At 45.6% G+C, this 21,904-nt stretch overlaps 1 protein-coding gene across 3 annotated transcripts in view; it reads left to right on the plus strand.

The window, feature by feature from the left end:
• The window catches only part of NADK2 (NAD kinase 2, mitochondrial), an 89,850-nt gene extending 69,614 nt beyond the window's left edge, over positions 1 to 20,236 (plus strand). Inside the window, exons 8-13 of one of the 3 annotated variants that reach the window (XR_008445292.1) lie at positions 4,014 to 4,157; positions 10,951 to 11,006; positions 11,097 to 11,150; positions 11,634 to 11,757; positions 16,975 to 17,804; positions 19,130 to 20,236. Coding sequence is in view for 2 of the 3 variants with exons in the window: in XM_054031313.1 (XP_053887288.1) it covers positions 4,014 to 4,157; positions 10,951 to 11,006; positions 11,097 to 11,150; positions 11,634 to 11,757; positions 16,975 to 17,113 (517 nt within the window). In the remaining variant the exon portion in view is untranslated. Of the gene's footprint in view, positions 1 to 4,013; positions 4,158 to 10,950; positions 11,007 to 11,096; positions 11,151 to 11,633; positions 11,758 to 16,974 lie in introns of all 3 variants that reach the window. The other 2 variants (XM_054031313.1, XM_054031314.1) reach the window with 2 other exon arrangements.
• The last annotated feature ends 1,668 nt before the right edge of the window (positions 20,237 to 21,904 follow it).

Raw genomic sequence — 21,904 nt, forward strand, 5'->3', positions numbered from 1 at the left:
ACGGCCTCTCTCAGTTCCGAGCGGCCGGGGCCGGCCTATTGGCATTTTAATAATAGTTTGCTGGAGGACGTGGGCTTCGTGGCATCCTTCCGGGAGTTCTGGCTGGCCTGGCGGGGGCAGCGACGCGCCTTTCCCTCGGCGCGGCGGTGGTGGGATGTGGGGAAGGTCCGCGCGCGGCTCTTCTGCCGGAACTACACCCGGGGCGCCAGCCGGCGGCGGGATGCGTTGTTAGGGCAGTTGGAGCGGGAGGTTTTGGAGCTGGAGAGGCGTCTGGCCTCCGGCCCCGAGGATCCACCCCTCCGCGCGGCGTACCGGGAGAAGCGGGAGGAGCTCCGGGCCCTGGAAGACCACCGGGCCCGGGGCGCGTTTGTTCGATCCCGCATCCGTCTCCTTCGGGAGATGGATCGCGGCTCCCGCTTCTTCTACGCTCTGGAGAAACGGAGGGGGGCCAAACAGCATGTCACCTGCCTCCTGGCGGAGGACGGCGCCCCCCTCACGGATCTGGAGGAGATGCGTGGCAGGGCCAGGGCCTTCTACGCCGCTCTTTTCTCCCCAGATCCGACCGACGCCGAGGCCTGCAGGGTGCTCTGGACCGAGCTCCCGACGGTCAGCGCGGGCGGCCGAGACCGGCTGGAGCTGCCTCTTTCTCTGGCTGAGTTCTCGGCGGCCCTCCGGCTCATGCCCACTAACAAATCTCCAGGCATGGACGGGCTGACCGTGGAGTTTTACCGCGTGTTCTGGGACGTCCTCGGCCCAGACCTCGTCACCGTCTGGGCCGAGTCCTTGCAGAGCGGGGTCCTCCCTCTCTCGTGCAGGCGAGCAGTGCTCGCCCTGTTGCCGAAGAAGGGGGACCTCCGCGATTTACGAAACTGGCGTCCCATCTCGCTCCTCAGCACGGACTATAAGGTCGTAGCGAAGGCCATCTCGCTGCGGCTGGGGTCCGTGCTGGCGGACGTGGTCCACCCCGACCAGACCTGCGCCGTCCCGGGCCGGAGCATCTTTAACAACCTGTACTTGGTCCGGGACCTATTAGAGCTGGGACGTAGGGATGGTCTGTCGTTCGCTCTCCTGTCTCTGGACCAGGAGAAGGCGTTCGACAGGATGGACCACGGGTACCTCCTGGGCACTCTGCGGGCATTCGGCTTCGGGCCCCAGTTTGTGGGCTTTCTCCAGGTGCTGTACGCTGAGGCGGAGTGTCTGGTCAGGCTCAACTGGACCCTGACCGAGCCGGTCAGCTTTGGGCGGGGAGTACGGCAGGGGTGCCCCCTCTCGGGCCAGCTGTACGCTCTGGCGATCGAGCCCTTCCTCTGCCTCCTCCGCCGGAGGTTAGCAGGGTTGGTGCTCCGGGAGCCGGAGCTGCGGCTGGTCCTGTCGGCGTACGCCGACGACGTGCTCCTCGTGGTCCAGGACCCTGAGGATCTGGTGCGGGTGGAGGCCTGCCAGGCCGTTTATTCGACCGCCTCCTCCGCCCGGGTCAACTGGGCCAAGAGCTCTGGCCTGGTGGTCGGGGACGGTTGGCAGGCGGGCTCCCTCCCACCCGCGCTTCAAGCCATTCGGTGGAGCGCGGGCCCGCTGCTCTATCTGGGCGTTTATCTTTCCGCCACGCATCCCTCTCCGCCGGAGAACTGGCTAGATTTGGAGGCCAGGGTGCGTGAGCGGTTGCGGAGATGGACGGGACTGCTCCGGTGTCTCTCCCTGCGGGGGAGGGCGCTGGTGCTGAACCAGCTTGTCCTGTCCATGCTCTGGCACCGGCTCAACACCCTGAGCCCGACCCCGGGACTCCTGGCCAGGCTCCAGAGGATAGCCCTGGAGTTCTTCTGGCCTGGACTGCACTGGGTCTCTGCGGGGGTTCTGAGTCTTCCCCTGGAGGAGGGGGGACAGGGCCTGGTCTGCCTTCGTAGCCAGGTCCATGTCTTCCGCCTCCAGGCCCTGCAGAGGCTCCTTTATGGTGAAGGTAGTCCGGCATGGAGCACGTTAGCGCACGCCTTCCTCCGCCGCCTCCGAGGGCTCCGATACGACCGGCAGCTCCTTTTTCTTCATCCGAGAGGTCTTCCGCGAGACCTCTCGGAGCTGCCGGTCTTCTACCAGGACCTTCTCCGGACCTGGAAGCTTTTCTCGGCGACCAGGTCCATTGTGGCCACCGAGGGCGCGGATCTCCTCGCGGAGCCCCTGCTGCACAATCCCGATCTTCGTGTGCAGGTGGCGGAGTCGCCCTCGGTGAGCCGGAGGTTGGTCCTGGCGGAAACCACCAGGGTCGGAGACCTCCTGGACTACACCAGAGGGGACTGGGTGGATCCCCGCGCGCTTGGTCGGCGCATGGGGCTCTCCACCCTCGCGACCCCTCTGCGTGTACTCCAGGAGGTGGGCACTGCATTGTCACCTCCTGCTCTCAGCTTCCTGTGGCGGGCCCTGCGGGAGGGTGTTCCCCGCCCACCCCTCACCCCGGGCCCTCCGGACCTTTTTCTCGGGCCCCTGTTCCATGAGCCCCCCCGGCTCTCCCGCTCCCATAACCCGAGCCGGCTGCGCGCTTTGCAGCCGGTCCAGTTTCGAACCGCACCTAGGGACTATCTGTACGCGCTCGTGCTTCACACGTTGCATCACCTCACCCTCGTGTCCCGCCCCGACACCAAGTGGAGGGACTATCTGTTACCTGTGGAGGGTGAGGAGCCCCGGTGGGCCAGCCTTTATTCCACCTTAGTTCCAAGGCCCGCCGGGGACATTGGTTGGCGGCTCCTTCATGGGGCCGTGAGCACGGGCGTGTACTTGGCGCGGTTCACCCCTATTCCTGAGGCCTGCCCATTTTGTGGCATTAGGGAGACCCTGGCGCACGCTTACCTTGAGTGCGCCAGGCTGCAGCCCCTTTTCCGGCTTCTCCAGAACCTCTTGTTGAGGTTCTGGCTACACTTTTCCCCGCACTTGTTTATTTATGCACACCCTGTCCGTGGCCCCACTAAGTCGCGAGACCTCCTCGTCAACCTCTTCCTGGCCCTGGCCAAACTTACCATCTATAATACCAGGGAGAAGATGTTGGACGAGGGGGTGCTTTGCGACTGTGGGGCCTACTTTCACACCTCTTTGGTTTCCCGTCTCCGTGCGGAGTTTCACTGGGCAGCGTCCGCTGGCTCCCTTGCCACCTTCGAGGAGCAGTGGGCGCTGTCCGGGGTTCTCTGCTCGGTGTCCCCATCTGGTTCCCTGATTTTGAACCTTTGACCGTCACCTCGCTCCCTGTTTTTTTATTAGTTGTCCCACGTAATCATTTGGTACTGGGTCCAGTGGTCCCTCCCGCTAGGCTGGGGGAGGGGCCTTTAGTAGTGGGCGGCTAAGCCCGCCCACTTCCCGGTTTGCCAATACGGCCTCACTACACTGACATTAGAATTTTTCTGTTCACTGGAATTTACCAACCAGTTTGAGTTTTCTGATGTAATCTGGTAACATGGGACCAAATGACGGCATTAGCATAGTTTATGCAGTAGTTCAATAACTGTACAAGTGGAGATAGTTGCATATGTAATTCCATTTCAGAAAGCACAGAAATCCCAGCTGTACACAAAGTTGTGACCAGTATATAAACTATAAAGAGTTCCTCACCTGTATGGAATGCAATATGAATGGTATCAACAATTGAAGAATCTGCTTAGCAAAGCTCATGTTGAAATGTGGAAAATACTAGAATCTTCAAAACATGTCATAAACTATTTCTTAGTAGATGGAAGCTATTTTGTAGTAGAAACACAATTTTCAAATTTAACATTTAGTGTTGATTGGACAACTTTGAAAGTCTACCAAAATAGTTTAACTTTGATTTCCTGCAGGTGTAACAATGCAAATTAATATTTATGCTAGCAAAGTAGTTTGCTGTCTCATGAGTTTTTTTGTTAATAAAAGCAATACTTACCTCCATATCAAAAGTTAACTGTATGAAACTCTGTTGTGAAATTGTCAGCCATATTTGAAACTGGTCCTTCTGGATTTATACATGCCTGATATAGGGCTATGTGTTCTGTCTTATTCAGGGTGAACTATAAGTCCTGCAAACCCAGTTTTAAATTCTCGCTTCATAGGGCCTCCTACTATGAGGTATCAGTTGATGATGGTCCATGGGAAAAGCAGAAGAGTTCAGGGCTCAATGTATGCACTGGAACAGGATCAAAAGCCTGGTAAGTTAGTGTCACTATTTTAATATTAAAGTACTAAATGTTTCTCATCTGAAACAAATTTTGAATGACTTGAAGTTTCTAAAACTGTTCTCTGATATGCTCATTTTCTTTAGCTTCTAACACATCAGGCCAATTATTTTGGGCAATATATGAGTTGCCACAAACCAAGTTTCTATCTGATGAATAACTAATGCATAATTTAAAAGAAAAATCATTGACCAATATGTGCTCAGTTTTTCTGCCTATCATGGCTCTCGTGGCTGGGAGTGGCAGACAGACAAGCACATGGTGGAAAGGGAAAATCTTGGAGGATCGGGAGACTGAAAACTACATTGGGGACACAGGGTTTGGTCAGGAGAATGTGAGGGAGAAGCCACCTGTAGATGAGAGTTGGCTGGGGAGGGGGAAGGAACCAGCCTCTGTTGGATTTGCAGAGTCCACCAAATTTCGTGTCACTCAATTCAATGTAGCCCCTGTGTTTTTTATAATAAATTGTTGTTTCACACTGTCCACACATTTTTTCAGTTTTCATTGTACTGCAGAATTTTGTATTGGAAAATACATAATTTCAGGTGGTAGTTGTTGAGGATGAGCATGGAGGGCTTAGCAGCTGAGTAGGGTGAGCTGCTGCAGTGTTTGGCAGCTGGGGATGTACATTAGGCAGACGATTCCGGATGGATGATGCCTGATGGATAACAATACAATAGTTAAGTCACTGAAAGACGACTCAGTTTCAAAGTTAAAAATCCAGTGAGATGAATGGGGCAGATCACATGGATGCTTCCTGCACACAAAAAGACAACACTTCACTATTCCTATTTTCATGATTATCTTCACAATCTTAAGTGTTAGAAACAGCAACTTTTAAAATGAATCTGGAGCACAAGATGGCAAAGGTTGAAGTTTATAGCAGATTCTGTTGCTTTTGTTCCAGTAGTGCCTAAATCCTGTTTAAGGCCTTGTCTACACTACGAGAGTAGTTCGAATTTACTTGCATCGAATTTTTGGAATCTATATTGCAAAGTCGAACGTGTGTCTCCACACTAAGGACAGTAATTCGACTTTGTGAGTCCACACTAATGGTGAAAGCGTCGACATTCGAAGTGGTGCACTGTGGTCAGCTATCCCACAGTTCCCGCAGTCCCCTCTGCCCATTGGAATTCTGGGTGTAGCCGCAAAAGCCTTCTGGGTAACAAAATGTGTCGAGGGTGCTTTTGGGTAACTGTCGTCATCCGTCCATCACTCCCGCCCTCCCTCCCTGAAAGCGCCGGCGGGAATCAGTTCGCGCACTTTTCCAGTCATTGACAGCGCGGACGCCACAGCACTGCGAGCATGGAGCACGCTGCGACCATCGCTGCAGTTGTGGCCGCTCTCAACGCCTCGCAGCTTATCATACAGGTTTCCCTGAGGCAGATGCAGAAAAGTCAGGCGAGGAGGCTACGGCACCGCGGTGATGTCCTGAAGTCTGAGAGTAGCACAGACCTCTCAGAAAGCAGGGGACCCAGCGCCGAGGACATCACGATGGCAATGGGTCATGTTGATGCCGTGGAACGGCGATTCTGGGCACGGGAAACAAGCACTGAGTGGTGGGACTGCATAGTGCTGCAGGTCTGGGATGAATCCCAGTGGCTGCGAAACTTTCGCATGCGGAAGGGAACTTTCCTGGAACTTTGTGAGTTGCTGTCCCCTGCCCTGAAGCGCAATGACACCCGGTTGCGAGCTGCACTGAGTGTACAGAAGCGAGTGGCCATAGCCCTCTGGAAGCTTGCAACGCCAGACAGCTACCGGTCAGTCGCGAACCAGTTTGGGGTGGGCAAATCTACCGTGGGGGTTGTTGTGATGCAAGTAGCGAAGGCAATTGTTGATGTACTGCTGCCAAAGGTAGTGACCCTGGGAAACGTGGAGGCGATCATAGATGGCTTCGCAGCGATGGGATTCCCAAACTGCGGTGGGGCCATAGATGGAACTCACATCCCTATCCTGGCACCGGACCACCAGGCCACCCAGTACATTAACCGAAAGGGCTACTTTTCCATGGTGCTGCAAGCACTGGTGGACCACAGGGGACGTTTTACCAACATCTACGTGGGATGGCTGGGCAAGGTTCAGGACGCTCGTGTTTTCAGGAACTCTGGTCTGTTTAGACGGCTGCAACAAGGTATTTACTTCCCGGACCACAAAATAACTGTTGGGGATGTGGAGATGCCTATAGTGATCCTCGGGGACCCAGCCTACCCGCTAATGCCCTGGCTCATGAAGCCCTATACTGGCGCCCTGGACACTGAAAAAGAACTCTTCAGCTACCGGCTGAGCAAGTGCAGAATGGTGGTGGAGTGTGCTTTTGGCCGTCTCAAGGGGAGATGGAGAAGCTTACTGACTCGCTGTGATCTCAGCGAAACCAATATCTCCATTGTTATAGCAGCTTGCTGTGTGCTCCACAATCTCTGTGAGAGCAAGGGGGAGACCTTTATGGCGGGGTGGGAGGTTGAGGAAAATAGCCTGGCTGCTGATTACGCACAGCCAGACAGCCGGGCGATTAGAAGAGACCAGCGGGAAGCGCTGTGCATCCGGGAGGCTTTGAAAGCAAAGTTCCTGAGTGAGCAGGGTAACCTGTGACTTTAAAGTTTGTGTACAGAGAAGCTGAACCTGCCCCCGTTTCTTTACCCAGTTAATGTTGACTATCCTATCCAGTTACATACCCCCTTCACCCCCCTTCCAACACACGTTTCGAAATAAAAATAGTTCTACTTTGTTAATGCACACCGTTTTCTTTAATACTGTTTTTGCGGGAATTTTTTAAAACTGGGACGCAGACTGTGGTGCGGAGCGGGTGTAGTGTAGTGACGCGAATGAAGCTTCTAAACTCAAGGATTGACAGGCTCCGCTGCGGTGGGATGGTTGTTTCAACGGAGCCTGTCACCCCTTCTGATCGGGACTGTGTGTATGGGGGGGCTATGTGACTTCGTGGCAGGGGGAGCACGGTTACAGATCCCCTGCTGCGTGGCTCTGTGATCCTGCATAAAGACCACCGCTTAAGATCTGTAACTGCCCTCCCCCGCCACAAAGTCACAGAGCAACCCACCCCCCACCACATAACATGAAAACAACCTCCCAGACTAACCAGGGTAACTAGTCACTGCATCACTGCACTGTGTATGTGCCCTGCTGCTGTGCCTGCCCCCGCCTATGTACCCTGCCAAAGGTGACTGTCCTGTCCAATTACCAACCCCCTTTCCCCTCCTCCTCCAAAAGAACATGATTGAAACAGTAGGTAACAGAAACGTATTTTTTATTATCAACTACACATGGAACTGGGAGGTGAAACTTGGACGGGGGCTTGTGTCAGGCGGGAAGGAAAGAACTTTTCAAATTTTGGGGAATGAGAGCCTTCTGCTACTAGAGCTCTCTGCAGGGGTGGAGTGAGAGTTAGCACGGACTCTGCCGCCTCTCCTTCTTTGCACTTTGGGTGAGGTGGGTATGGGACTTGGTGGCGGGGGAGGGCGGTTAGAGATGGACTGCAGCGGGGCTCTGTCCTCCTGCCTCCGTTCCTGCAGAACATCCACAAGGCGCCGGAGCGTGTCTGTTTGCTCCCTCAGTAGTCCAAGCAGCGTTTGAGTCGCCTGCTGGTCTTCCTGCCGCCACCTCTCCTCCCGATCCATGTTTGCTTGGTGCATTTGGGTCAATTTCTCCAGCCACTGGGTCTGCAGTGCTGCCTGGGCTTGGGAACAGGCCATAAGCTCAGAGAGCATGTCCTCCCGTGTCCTCTTCTTCCTACGCCTAATCCGCGCTAGCCTCTGGGAGTGTGATGCCAGGCTAGGTTCTGAGACAGTCGCAGATGGGGCTGTGGAAATGGGAAAAAGGGAGTGAATTCCTCAGAAAGATAAATGTAGTTGTGAACAAAGAACATAGTCTTTCTCTGTGAACAAGACCATGCACAGCACCTATCACATGCGCACTCAGCACAAGGTCGAATTCTCGGCCTTCGCATTCAGTGCCTGGGGTCTTGCACAGCACATTTGAGAAGCGGGGCAGCACAACGGAATTTCTGTTGCAGGCAGACATGGTAAGCCGTAGACTTGTGGCAGTTTAAAACTTTTATATTACCACTGGCCTCATTTCACATTTAAAGCAATGTCAGTCCCTGCTGCCAGCAATCCGGCAAGCGGGAACTCTGCCCCTGTCCCACCCCCTCGCGGCTGTCCCCGGGAACGATCCCTTTCGGCTGCCCCTCTCCCGCCTCCACCGCGTGGCCGCAAACCAGCGGTTACAGTTCTGTAAAGGAATGAGCAAGCAGTCCCAACACTAACATTCCCCTACCTAATTCAAAGCAGGTCACCATGGGTGACATCACCCTGATGAGGATCTCTGAGAGCGAGAGAGAGAGAATGCTCCGGGAAAGCCTCCAAAGACCAGGGCCGTATGCCGCCCTGCTGTGCAGAGCAATGATTCCCGAGTACTTGATAGTCTCGTGGCGCGGCAACGTGTCGTACTTCGGAGGACCCAATAAGGCCGCTCTCCCCAGGAATCTCATGCAACGGCTTTCCAATTACCTCCAGGAGAGCTTCATCGAGATGTCCCAGGAGGATTACTGCTCTATCCCCGGACATATAGACCGCATTTTACTGTAGCTGCAGTAGCAGGGAATAAACAGTAGAGCGGCTTGTGCTGGACAATCACGGAAAACCGGACATTGCTAGATTTTTTTTCAAAACTTGCACTGCCCATGACTAAACCGTTAAGCGCCTAGGGCAAAGTAATCATGAACAACCCATTCTTTTAATTGTTAATATTCCTGTTCTGTTAAAAATAAATGTTTAGATGTTTACAACACTTACTGGCTGGGGACGCTTCGTAGGGGATCTCTGTAAGGGTGATGAAGAGATCCTGGCTGTCGGGGAAATCAGCGTTGTGAGCGCTGCCGACTGCCTCGCCCTCCTCATCTCCTTCCTCATCTTTCCCGTCCCCTAACATGTCCGAGGAACCGGCCGTGGAGACTATCCCATCCTCAGAGTCCACGGTCAGTGGTGGGGTAGTGGTGGCGGCCGCACCGAGGATGGAATGCAGTGCCTCGTAGAAACGGGATGTCTGGGGATGGGATCCGGAGCGTCCGTTTGCCTCTTTGGTCTTCTGGTAGCCTTGTCTCAGCTCCTTGATTTTCACGCGGCACTGCGTTGCATCCCGGCTGTATCCTCTCTCTGACATGTCTTTTGAGATCTTCTCATAGATCTTTGCATTCCGTTTCTTGGAGCGCAGCTCAGAAAGCACGGACTCATCGCCCCACACAGCGATGAGATCCAAGACTTCCCGATCAGTCCATGCTGGGGCCCTCTTTCTATTCACAGACTGCACGGCCATCACTGCTGGAGAGCTCTGCATCGTTGCCAGTGCTGCTGTGATCGCCACGATGTCCAGACAGGAAATGAGATTCAAACTGGCCAGACAGGAAAAGGAATTCAAATTCAAATTTTCCCGGGGCTTTTCCTGTGTGGCTGGTCAGAGCATCCGAGCTCGTACTGCTGTCCAGAGCGTCAACAGAGTGGTGCACTGTGGGATAGCTCCCGGAGCTATTAGCGTCGATTTCCATCCACACCTAGCCTAATTCGACATGGCCATGTCGAATTTAGCGCTACTCCCCTCGTCGGGGAGGAGTACAGAAGTCGAATTAAAGAGACCTCTATGTCGAACTAAATAGCATCGCAGTGTGGACGGGTGCAGGGTTAATTCGATGTAACGGCGCTAACTTCGACATAAACGCCTAGTGTAGACCAGGCCTAACTGGGCTTTTTTCTTCCTTTGGTTCATCAGCTAAAAAGCGAGAGAACTTGATTCTTCCTTTGCGCAGGAAATTAATACAGGATCAAGGCCTTGTGCTACTGTACTGTGTAAAAACATAGTAAAAGACAGTCCCCGCCTCAAAGAGCCTTCTAATCTAATTTAATACAAAACATAATGGGCCTGATTTTCATTTACACCAAGATTCTTTACATTACACTGGTGGTATAAAGGGGCCTTAAAGCATAAATATATATGTGTTTGAGTGGTGTAAAGCCTGCCTTAATGAGAATCAGACCCATTAATAATTCTATTAAATTAGAAGACCTAATGGGCCTGATTCTAATTTATGCTCAGGCACCTTTACGCTACTCAAGCATAAATATGCTCCATTTTAAGTCCCTTTTACACTGCCAAAGTAATGGAAAGGAGTCTTTGTAAATGAGAATCAGGTTCAATTAGTGTTTCAATTAGTTCAATTCACGTTCAATTAGTCCAGTTTTGGCTGGACATATTCCTGGAGATTTCATCACAACAGTCTTTAATTAAAGATTAATCTTTCGTTCTTGGAGATTCCAGGACAATTCTGGAGGGTTGGCAACCCTAGGTCCAATAAGTAGGTGGAAGAATGAGGGCAAGAGGGTTATGCACATAGACTGTTCAATTTGCAGGTTTTGAGTTGATTTTCTTTTAGATATAAAGAAAACAATTGCCAGCTATTGCTTGGTGGATCTAAGGATAGTGACAGAGGCAGAATTAAGATTATTTGTATAACTTTACTTGGGTGTTTCAAATCTTTTAATTATTTAAGTGAAACTTCAATTTTGGATCACTATGCTTTCCAAAATGTAGAGGATTTTTAATCTAACAGTTGTGTTAAGGCATTTTCTGAAATGGTTATCATCTTTACTCAACCCTGATTACAAACATTTTTTTCTCCTGGATAATTTTGAAATCTTTATAGAAGAGATTTTGTCAGCACGTGTTACTTACCAAACACTATCTTTACTTCCATGTTTAGGTCCTATAATATTAACAAGGTGGCAACCCAGGCTGTTGAAGAGATCCTTAAGATTGGTGAGTTGACAGCACACACAGCATTACATGTTAATTTTATCTGAAGATGATCCTGTCTAATTGGGTCCTTTTCTTCCTTTGGTTTAACAGCTAAAAAGCATGAGAGCTTGAATCTTCCTTTGAGCAGGGAACTAATACAGAAAGGTTAGTGAAAATGACAACTTTTTCAGTAGTTTTATAGCATTTTTTTAATAATTCATATTGATTGTATTCTATTACTTAACAATTACAGCACTTAAAAGTGCTTTGTTACACTAAACAGTTTTTCCTTAAGAGGAAGCACATTTAATTAAATATAATGTACCATATGATCTGCAATTCAAGAATCTTTAATGTGTAATGGGCATAAATATTTTGTTAGAGAATTTCAGCTCCTTACAATTGAGAACTGATACTTTGAATAATGGTTCTGAATTGAGAGTGCCACTCAGTGGTTAGTCATTCAATGGAACTGTAATGACTCCTCCTGTAAAGATGTATCTTTTTCATTCTAACTGGGCACTTCTAAAAATCATAAATGCTGTCTAAACAGTTTGATAGTGGAACTGTTCCTCTGCTTGGAATGTACAGCCTTGAGAATTACTAACTCCTCTAGAGAAAGTGATGATCCAATTTTTGTACTTACAGTAACAAATGAATATAATGACTCCCTGCTGTATAGTCCAGAAGAACCAAAGATGTTTTTCAGTATTCGAGAGCCTATTGTAAACCGGGTTTTTTCAAGTAGTCTGCAGCGTGGGTTCTTTTCAAAGTAAGTATTGCCTATACATGTAATTGAACACTTAATGTTTAACTAATATGTAAAATAAAATAGGTAGCCTGAGAGCTTGACTTAAATGTGCTTGATACTCCAGTTTCTGTGTCCATACTGAGTCGGAATCAAGTGTCCTCCTTTCTCTTGGATGCTTTCAGGACTAATTGAGCAGATCAAGGAAAGAATTTCACTTCACCTGAATAGATCACATGAGATGGGCAAAAATATAAACAATATTAAACTGAACAAAACTAGGGAGTTTACTCAACATGCTGAGGTCTAAATGTGATCGAGGCCCCCCAGAAATAGTAGTAGAGGAAAACTATTAAAGCAGGAAGCTTTTGATATGGGATGAGTTCTTAACAATTAATGTTCACTACCATTTGCTTATTCTGTATTGGAGACATTCTGTTTGAGTATAAATTTACACTAGGTTTGTTTGGTACAAAGTTAAAGGTGGATAGTGGAGAGGTAAAATGCCGAATAATCTCATTCCAATTCAATAGATTAAGCCTTGAAATTCCACCCTCCACTTTCCCCAAAGTAAGATTGCTTTGTTTCTATGAAATTGTGATGTGACTTTTGGAAAGATAGTCACCCTCAATAAAGGAGGTGAGTCACTGTTTCCTTTCTCCCAGCAATGGACACCATTCATATAGCCTTTAAACCAATTCTGCCACCTCCTTTTCCTCTCTGCACATCAATGCTCCCTTGCAAAGGAATTGCTGATCCTCTCTTTCTGTGGGCTGGATAGAAACTCCTTTTCTTAGGAAGTCTGACAGAACCCTTGCCTCATAGGAAGTTTGTAGTAAAATGAGACTTTGCTTGCAGAAAACGCATGGGTGGTAGCGGGAGCATAAGGGTCTATAAAATGTCCTCCTCATCCCTATGAAAATATTGAAGCTTTTAATTTGACAGGTCTTCCTCAAGCCGTCCAGACTAAGGCTACGTCTACACTGCACAGCTTAAAGCAGCACAGCTTACAGCAGCACAGCTGTGCCGCTGCTGTTTATCGACAGTAGAGAGCTGTCCATTCGTTGGTAAAACTGTTGTTGCTCGGGGATCTGTTTTTTAAGGATTGGTCTTTAGCCTCACTGGAGCTTTTTTCCTAGTTTAAGCATGGTTGGAAGAAGGTGTCTGTTTCTGAAGGCTTTTGGCCTGGAGTTGTAGGTTATACTGAGCTATTGTAATACTTGAGTATATTTGTTATAAGATATGAGCTGTGATAAATAGAATTTAATGACATTCATTGATTGAATATCATTCTTCTAAATGGTTGCATTGTACTTCTTATTACAGATAGGTTACGGAAAGTGCTGAGTTCTAGATAATGTACAGTAGAGCAGTGTTTCAAAATAGTTCTTACTACATGTGGATTGCTCATGGGGAGGCAAAACAAGATTAAGACAATCGGGGGTGCTAGTTCTACCCCAACACAAGGCCCCCTGAAGCCCTCTTTTCTTATTGTGGTCCTATCCCCTCCCCCCGCCCCCATCTGAAGTGATGGTGATGGAGAGGCTGTGGCAGTGGCCCCATTAACATCCCCCAGGAGTGGCAGCAGGAGCCTCCCTCTCTCTGGGAGCAGCATGGGTAAGGCCAGTACTTACTTAGCAGTGGGGGTGAATCTACATGGGTGTGTGGGCTGGACCTACTGCATTCTTCTGTCTCACACTCACCCCAATTTCTGGGGTGATACATAGGCCAGTTCACACGTCTCAGAGCTATTGTTTCAGACTTTCTGCATTCTCTGGCTTGTCACATTTTCAAGCTTTTCTTTGTGACCATAAGGATAGAAACTTTACTTTTTTTTTTTTTTAATGAACATTTACGTTCTGACTTGAATATGTTGGATCTGGAACCAGGGTTTGGCACTATAGTGCCCATCTATGCCTTAATCCATCCCTGCTCACAGAAGTCCCCACATGTGTAATTGTAGATTTATGGCTTTAGGATTCTTCTTGCTTTAATTGCTGTCCCATTTTTGGTCAGTGTGACATTTTTGAAAACTTATTTTTTATTAATACCACTCTCACTTTCTACACGTTCTGAAGGATAAACCCCAACAGTTGAATTCCTTTTCATTTTAAAGGTAAGTTAACTGGAAGAATATGATAGTGGCAATGTCTGTTGGTGTTTTGTTCAGTATTAGAAGAGGCTGCTTCTAGAAAATTTATAGGTAAAGTTTTAGCTTAAAATATGTGTAGTCAAACTCATTTAATATTGACCGTAATCAGCCAGTTCTACATAAGGGATTTTCTAATAAGCAATATCACCTTCAAGCTTGCACTTCCTTAGCGGTAAAAGGCAAAATCATGCCCATCTGCCCATATCTGTTTCGCATACAATGAAGAATGTGTAAACCTTTCACCTTGTTTGAAAATCATTAGTGCTGCTAATTAGAAATACTGAAATTGCTTGTGCTGTATGCAATGACAAATTGATGTTCATGACTTTAATTGGACATCAAATAGGTAGCATTGTGCTGAACTGGCTCACGTTCCATGGAGTTTTGTAAGAAATCTTCCATTAAGCAAGTCAGTATTAAATGGATTTAATTGTAGCTTCCTTTCAAAACTTAACTGAGCTATGGCATTCTCATTATTTGAACAGTCGCACTATGTGGGCTATCTTTCTTTTCTAGCAGACAGTGTAATTCTGGCTGGATGGCATTTGGATGGCTACTTTCATCCTTCATGTAGATTCCTTCCCTCTCCTAAGCAAAGTGCTAATGCTGTATATTTTTTACTGTATAGTACAGTTTGAAGTTCGTTTGAAAAGATGGTTGAAGAATAGTGCATTCTTTCAGTGGGATTCTGTATGGATGGGGACAGGGTAGATTGATTTAAATAATTGATTTTTAACCTTGTTTTACATTTGTACTTATTTTCCTCAAGTGCGGTTGATTCTTAGTGGTTGGTTTGCAATTAAATACAGCCTTTACACTAAATTTAGTATTTCTTTTTGCTAACTAGGAACAAATGTTATATCTGTATACCTTTTTATATAGCTTATTTGACACTTATTAGGATTATTCATTTTCAATTTTTTAATTACATTGCAAAATGATTGATACGTTTCTTATTTACTAAATCAGTGGTTTTCAACCTGTGGTTCGCAGACCTCTGGGGGTCTGCAAAGGATGTCTAAGATTTCCAAAGGGGTCTGAAGCTGCATAGTAAGGCAATGTAAGCGTCTGCAAATGAAAAAAGGTTGAAAAACACTGTACTAGATGGTTAATTATTTTACTTGTGATTTGTGCCATCTATTTGGATGGAAATTCAAATTCAATTAATGTACAAACACAAACATTGTAAAATGATTTTATTAGTTAAATAAAACTACTTTAAATGTGCTAGATACATACATTTTATGATAAACTTTTTTCTTATCAAAACATGTTTTGCATTTAAAACTGATTTATTAAAGCAAGTATCATCTGTATGGGCTGGATGAATGGACTATAAGGTGGATAGAAAGCTGGCTAGATCGTCGGGCGCAGCGGGTAGTAATCAATGGCTCCGTGTCTAGTTGGCAGCCGGTATCAAGCGGAGTGCCCCAAGGGTCGGTTCTGGGGCCGGTTTTGTTCAATATCTTCATTAATGATCTGGAGGATGGTGTGGACTGCACTCGCTGCAAGTTTGCAGATGACACTAAACTGGGAGGAGTGGTAGATATGCTGGAGGGTAGGGATAGGATACAGAGGGACCTAGACAAATTAGAGGATTGGGCCAAAAGAAACCTGATGAGGTTCAACAAGGACAAGTGCAGAGTCCTGCACTTAGGACAGAAGAATTCCATGCACTGCTACAGACTAGGGACCGAATGGCTAGGCAGCAGTTCTGCAGAAAAGGACCTGGAGGTTACAGTGGACGAGACGCTGGATATGAGTCGACAGTGTGCCCTGTTGCCAAGAAGGCTAATGGCATTTTGGGCTGTATAAGTAGGGGCATTGTCAGCAGATCGAGGGACGTGATCGTTCCCCTCTATTCAACATTGGTGAGGCCTCATCTGGAGTACTGTGTCCAGTTTTGGGCCCCACACTACAAGAAGGATGTGGAAAAATTGGAAAGAGTCCAGCGGAGGGCAACAAAAATGATTAGGGGGTCTGGAGCACATGACTCAGGAAAGGCTGAGGGAACTGGGATTGTTTAGTCTGCAGAAGAGAAGAATGAGGGGGGATTTGATAGCTGTTTTCAACTACCTGAAAGGGGGTTCCAAAGAGGATGGATCTAGACTGTTCTCAGTGGTACCAGATGACAGAACAAGAGGCAATGGTCTCAAGTTACAGTGGGGGAGGTTTAGGTTGTCTATTAAGAAAAACTTTTTCACTAGGAGTGTGGTGAAGCACTGGAATGGGTTACCTCGGGAGGTGGTGGAATCTCCTTCCGTAGAGGTTTTTAAGGTCAGGCTTGACAAAGCCCTGGGTGGGATGATTTAGTTGGGGGTTGGTCCTGCTTTGAGCAGGGGGTTGGACTAGATGATCTCCTGAGGTCCCTTCCAACCCTGATATTCTATGAAGTGAATTGAACAGATTGTTTCTGGTCACTATGTCCTTCAAGATTTTAGAACTGGTAGATTTCATCCACTCATCTAGTTTTTATTTGTAGATTGGAAGAGGAAAGCACGCTTTCCTGCTTTTCTAACTCCCAATTAGTGTCTCAACATTAGATTAGGTAGTCATTTAATTGAACTAGTTGAATAAACTGAAATAAAGAAAATATTCTTTCTGTAAGTACAGAAGAAGCTGCTGCTGTCAAAAGCTAGTTCTGCAGTTCAACAATTTGATTCCTTCTCCTGACCCAGTTTTCCACCAGTTCAGTGCTTTGACTTTGTTTAAAACTTGCCAGCAAACATATACTGCTTAATATTTTTTATTTAATTTAAATTATTTTACTAGATTATAGTAAGTTTAGGCCTTAAAGTAGGTTGTCAGTTTCAAGTGTAATTTTAAATAGGTTTGTTTTTTTTTTAAAAAACAAACTTTGATTATTTTAAAATAAATGTATTTAATTTAAATTTTAAAAAATCTATTTTTATCCATCCTGGTTTGGGATGTTTTTTCTGATTTACTAACACACAAAAGAGAAGGGGCTGTTCAGTCTATGAGAACTAACCCCTTGTCCAAAACTGTAGTGTATTTTCTAACAATTTTATTGGAAATCTGAGTGTAACACTTGTTCAAGACACTTGATCACGTCTCTTTTCTTTTTGCAGGGTTTGTGTCCGGTCACGTTGTTGGGATGCCTGTATGGTGGTAGATGGAGGAACTTCTTTTGAGTTTAATGATGGGGCAATAGCTTCAATATTAATCAATACAGAAGATGCATTGCGCACTGTTTTGCTAGAAGAATGAAGAAATTTAATACAGTCTGTTGAAATCCTACTAAATCCTGCACCCGGAAAAGGGAATCACTGCAGAGATAGACAGTACATCAGAATGCTGTATTATTTTAAGTTGGAAAATTTTCTTCTCTTGATGCAAGAATATTGAGAAGAGACCTGAAATCATTTCCCATTCCTGGGATGGGGAAATTTTGGAAAAAACTGTTTTTTGAGCTTTATTGCACCTGACACAAAGGAAATGTATCTAACTTCAGTAAAATGTGATTTTTTTTAACCTTTTAAGATGAATGTGACAGAACACTTTTTTTAAAAATTAGGTAGATGGGTTCAAATGAAATAAAGTGGTTAGCCTTGAATATTCAACTGTACAGTTTTTTCATAACAGTCTGGAACTGAATGAACCAAACACTTCAACCCTGCATACATATTATACTTTTACAGACAAGTATGCTAAGATTCATTGAGTTGATGCAAGTATAAAGAATAGACTTTGGAAAATAAATCTTGATGTTGGCCTAACTGAAATGGAGATTTTTTTTGTACCCTCTTCAAACTTTTACAACGCTACTTTGTGGTATGGTTTGTGGTAGATCTTTCCGCTCTTCCAATGATTTTCTACTCTTTTGGTATCTACATCAAGACTTTTTTTTTTGGAAAATGTTTGTTCCGGTGACTAGAAAAACTCATTTATTTTGAGTGAGGTAACTCTTCCCTATGTTTCATCTGAAATCTAGATTTTTGTTGCTGTTGCCTGCTATAAATCTACTTTTTAATACAAATTATTTTAACTACAATAAATTATGCTGCTTCAATTAATACATTGACAGAACACTTGCTGGCCAGTTAATCAGACAGTTGAAGAGAATGGTATAGAATTATATAGTTTTGGGTTTTAAAAAAAGCGATATTTGGAGTTAGTAAGTAAAATGACTTGGTTTTAAATTGAGTACTTGATCTGCTTCATAACTATACTTCTGAAGATGCAGAGAAATCACATACCATTCTTTTTGTATAGCAAACATGTATGGGAGACATTAGGGTCTAATGGATGGGGCCCAGGATTAACTTCTATACCTCTTTTCCCCATTTGTAGAATGGAGCTAGCATTTTGAAGGGAAATTAAATACTTTGATATTTATGGATAAAGAGCCCTATGTAAGTGCTAAATTATTCTGCTGACACTCTCAACTGACTGTGACCAATTTATGCTTTTGGTCCCACACACACAACTCTTTTATGCAGATAAGTATTTAAGCACAACGTGTCTGCAAAAGAGAAAAGCCCATTGTTATCCACAGAAACTGTAAGCAACTTTATGATAATCTCGGGAAAGGTGGTGTGCTGAGTGGATTGCAGGGCAGAACTGGGCAAAACTAAGATAACAGTTTGAATTTTATGCATGTGACTTAATAGCAACAAAAAGGGCTTGTTTCTACTGTAGAATGAACTTTCATTTGCGACGTTATTCTTCAAATGATACTTGTTTGAAGAGATTTATACTGCAGATTTACTCAGAAGTTCTAATGGCAGTCAATGTATTTATTGTTTAGATTTTGAAATGATAAACTCTTACTTTACAGGTGGAGCAAGTAGATATGAATGATTTTACCCTTATCAAATAAGTAGTTTAAACAGCCTTATTTTCTCTGTACTCAGCATGAAAAGTTAAACTCCAGTTAAATGTTAAGAGGAAGAGCCCTGAGATGGTTAAACCAATGAAGCCATTGTAATGAGATCAGTTATAGTTACAAGTTTATGCACACTTTAGATATAATCTTTTCTTAAAAAAAAAAAAAAAATTTGCTGTAGACTGAAATGTGGCATAAATGTCCACTTGAAAGCTCTTTGGGCTGCAAGTGGGAAGGTGAAATCAAAATAGCCCATTAAGCTCTTTTGAAACTATTGGGTTTTACTGTTACCAAACTGATGCTCCTCTACATGTCTATTGCAAAAAACCTGCAAATTTGTTCTAAAAGTGAATGTTAGTCCACATTGTAGATTAATCCTTTTTTTTTTTTTTTAACAGAGAGATGTACTGTGCAGGAACCAGAGTATTCCAGTCAATTCATTGTTATGTAAAAAATAATCCACCTTTCAACAGTAGTGTTTGCATTCTCCTCCATGTAAATATGCACTATAAATGTGCTAACCCCAAAATAGGCCTTTTAAGTATTTAAATACCTTTTAAGAACACTTTATTTGTATGGTATTTAAACTAAAGTTAATCAAATAATAATATGATTTAACTTAAGGACACTAAAAGGTAGGACAAAAACTACATCTTCCACTCAGCAAAAATTGTGAAGACTCTCCAAACAAATGAGGATAGTTATCATATGCTGTAATGTTTAGAACAGGGATCGATTAAACAACATGTTTTTTTTTTTTGCTTTTGAGTTTCAGACCCTTAAATTGAGAATGCTGTGTCTTAAAAGCAACACTGCCAAGTAGTATAGTTTCAGTCTTTGACCTGCTTTTAAGATTTGGTATGAAATATCAGTTGGATTCATAAGTATTAAAAAAAATCACAAAATGAGTTTGTGGACATGAACTGCTCTTTTGTGCCCTCTACTGGCTTTGTAGCTGAAGTTAATCACTTACTGTATTTCTGCTGCTCTTGGTGCTGGTGCACAAACCAAAGTAATGAGATGGAACTGTTAGTTTGTGCTCATTAGAAATACTAGCATGGGGTCAAAAATCCATATTGGACATATCAGTAGGAAGAGCTCATGCCTATTATATAAATTAAGTGTAAAATCCTTTTAAAATTTGGTAAATTCTAGTGTTTATAAAGGAATGTAATATAAGCAACTTATCTGAGAGTCTAGGATACTTTTATGACAGAAGTCAACACAATCTAACTGCTTTGTCCATCCAAACTGGTATTAACTCCAAAAAACAAAGCTATTTCAGCAGCCTGCTCAATCCAGAACATTTCAGTTAAGAAATAGTTAACACCACTTAACATTCTGCTAAACTAAAATTTGACATTCTTTGCTTTTAAAAAGAAACAGTGGTATGTTGATACATACATGTAATAAATGACATCTGGAGAGATACATGAAACTGTTTCACGCCTTGTACTTATCTGTATCTTTTGTGTTGAAAGTGCTCTTTTAAATATTTATTGAAATCTTTTGACTTGCTATGCAGTTTTTCTGATGTTTGTTGGTATTTGGCTAAGCAGGAAACATTTCTTTAGAGCAGGAGTGGGGAACCTTTTTTCAATTGGGCCACTGATCCACAGAAAAAATCAGTTGTGGGCTACTCACAGCCCCGCGGGGGGTGCGGAGGCTCGGGGCTTCCCCCCACAGCAGGGTGAGCTGACGCTTGTGGGCTTCCCCTAGGCTCCGGGGTGGGGCCAGAAATGAGGGGTTCAGGGTGGTGGGAGGGGACTCTGGGCTGGGGAAGGTAGTGGGGCTGCAAGGTCTGGGAAGGAGTTAGGGTGCAGGAGGGGGTCCCAGGCTGGGGAAGGGGGTTGAGGTGAAGGAGGGGGTTATGACCTGGGGCAGGGGATTTGCAGGGTCTGGCTGGGCAGCACTTACCTCAGGTGGCTCCCAGTCGGCTAAAGCAGGCTCCCTACCTGCCCTGGCTCTGTGCCGCTCCTAGAAGCAACTGCCATGTCCGGCCCCTAGGTGGAGGGGCCAGGTGGCTCTGCATGATGTGCGCTGCCTGCCCCCCGCAGCTCCCATTGGCTCCGGTTCCTGGCCAATGGGAGCTACGGAGCTGGCGCTGGGGGCGGGCGCAACTTCCCTGATCGCCCCTGTGCCTGGGGGCTGCAGGGACATGCGGTCGCTTTTGGGAGCTGTGCAGAGCTGACTAGACTTTTAACAGCCTGCCAATCCTAGCTTCCCTCCTTAGTGGGGAAGGGGGGGGGGGAGGCCCCGAGGCTTGGGGCTTCCAAACCGTGGCATGGAGACTTGCCGTGGGCCTCATGAAATTAAGCAGGGGCCAGAACTGGTGGGGACCTATGGCCCGTGGACCCCTGCTTAAGAGGACCTACACAGAACTTAAAAGGGAAACTTGCCACTTAAATGTGTCCCAAATTTATCCCTGTGGTGAGACTTCCTAATTTCTTGTGAATGTTTTAGCCAATTACACAACTTCTAGTTTAACATTCAACGTTCTTTGCTCTTGAACCATTTGGATATAGTTAGCCAACATGACCTTTTTTCTAATTTAAAATTTGAAAATGACAAACCTGAACCAGGGAAAATCTTGCATTGCTTGTGTTTAGGGTGCCAGAGACACCTTTAGATTGAAGGTTTTTGTCTCAAGTTTAATGCAATAAATATAAAGTGGAAGCCTCTGATAGTGGAGGTTCAGGTAATGAGCACTGCAGCTTGAACATGAATATACTCAGAAGGTCCAGGACTCCTCCGTTCTAGTTGCAGACATAGAACATTGTACTCTGATTCGGTAAGTTCTCAAGCCAAGCAGTTTAAGGCCAGGTTAGTTCAGAAACCTGCAGAAGCGTTGTTTTGGTTTTATGTATGTCGCACTCTGTGCTAAACTGATGATGTCCCAGCATAGTAGTTGTGTGGGCAAGCTGTACTGGGACAGCCTTCTGGTAATTTTCTTCCTGCTACGAGTTGTGTAGTGGTCAGCAATTACTGTGTTAGATATTAGTGGTTACCCTATTAAACCTATATTGTGGAGTCTGTCTCAATGCACACTACCTCTGAATGACCTGCCTTTAACTATAAGGCCTTAAGAACATAATTTCATTTATATATATATATATATATATATATATATATATATATATATATATAGTGTGTGTGTATATATATTTCCTTAC

This window comes from Malaclemys terrapin, chromosome 6, assembly GCF_027887155.1.
Source record: "Malaclemys terrapin pileata isolate rMalTer1 chromosome 6, rMalTer1.hap1, whole genome shotgun sequence".
Taxonomy (NCBI): domain Eukaryota; kingdom Metazoa; phylum Chordata; order Testudines; family Emydidae; genus Malaclemys; species Malaclemys terrapin.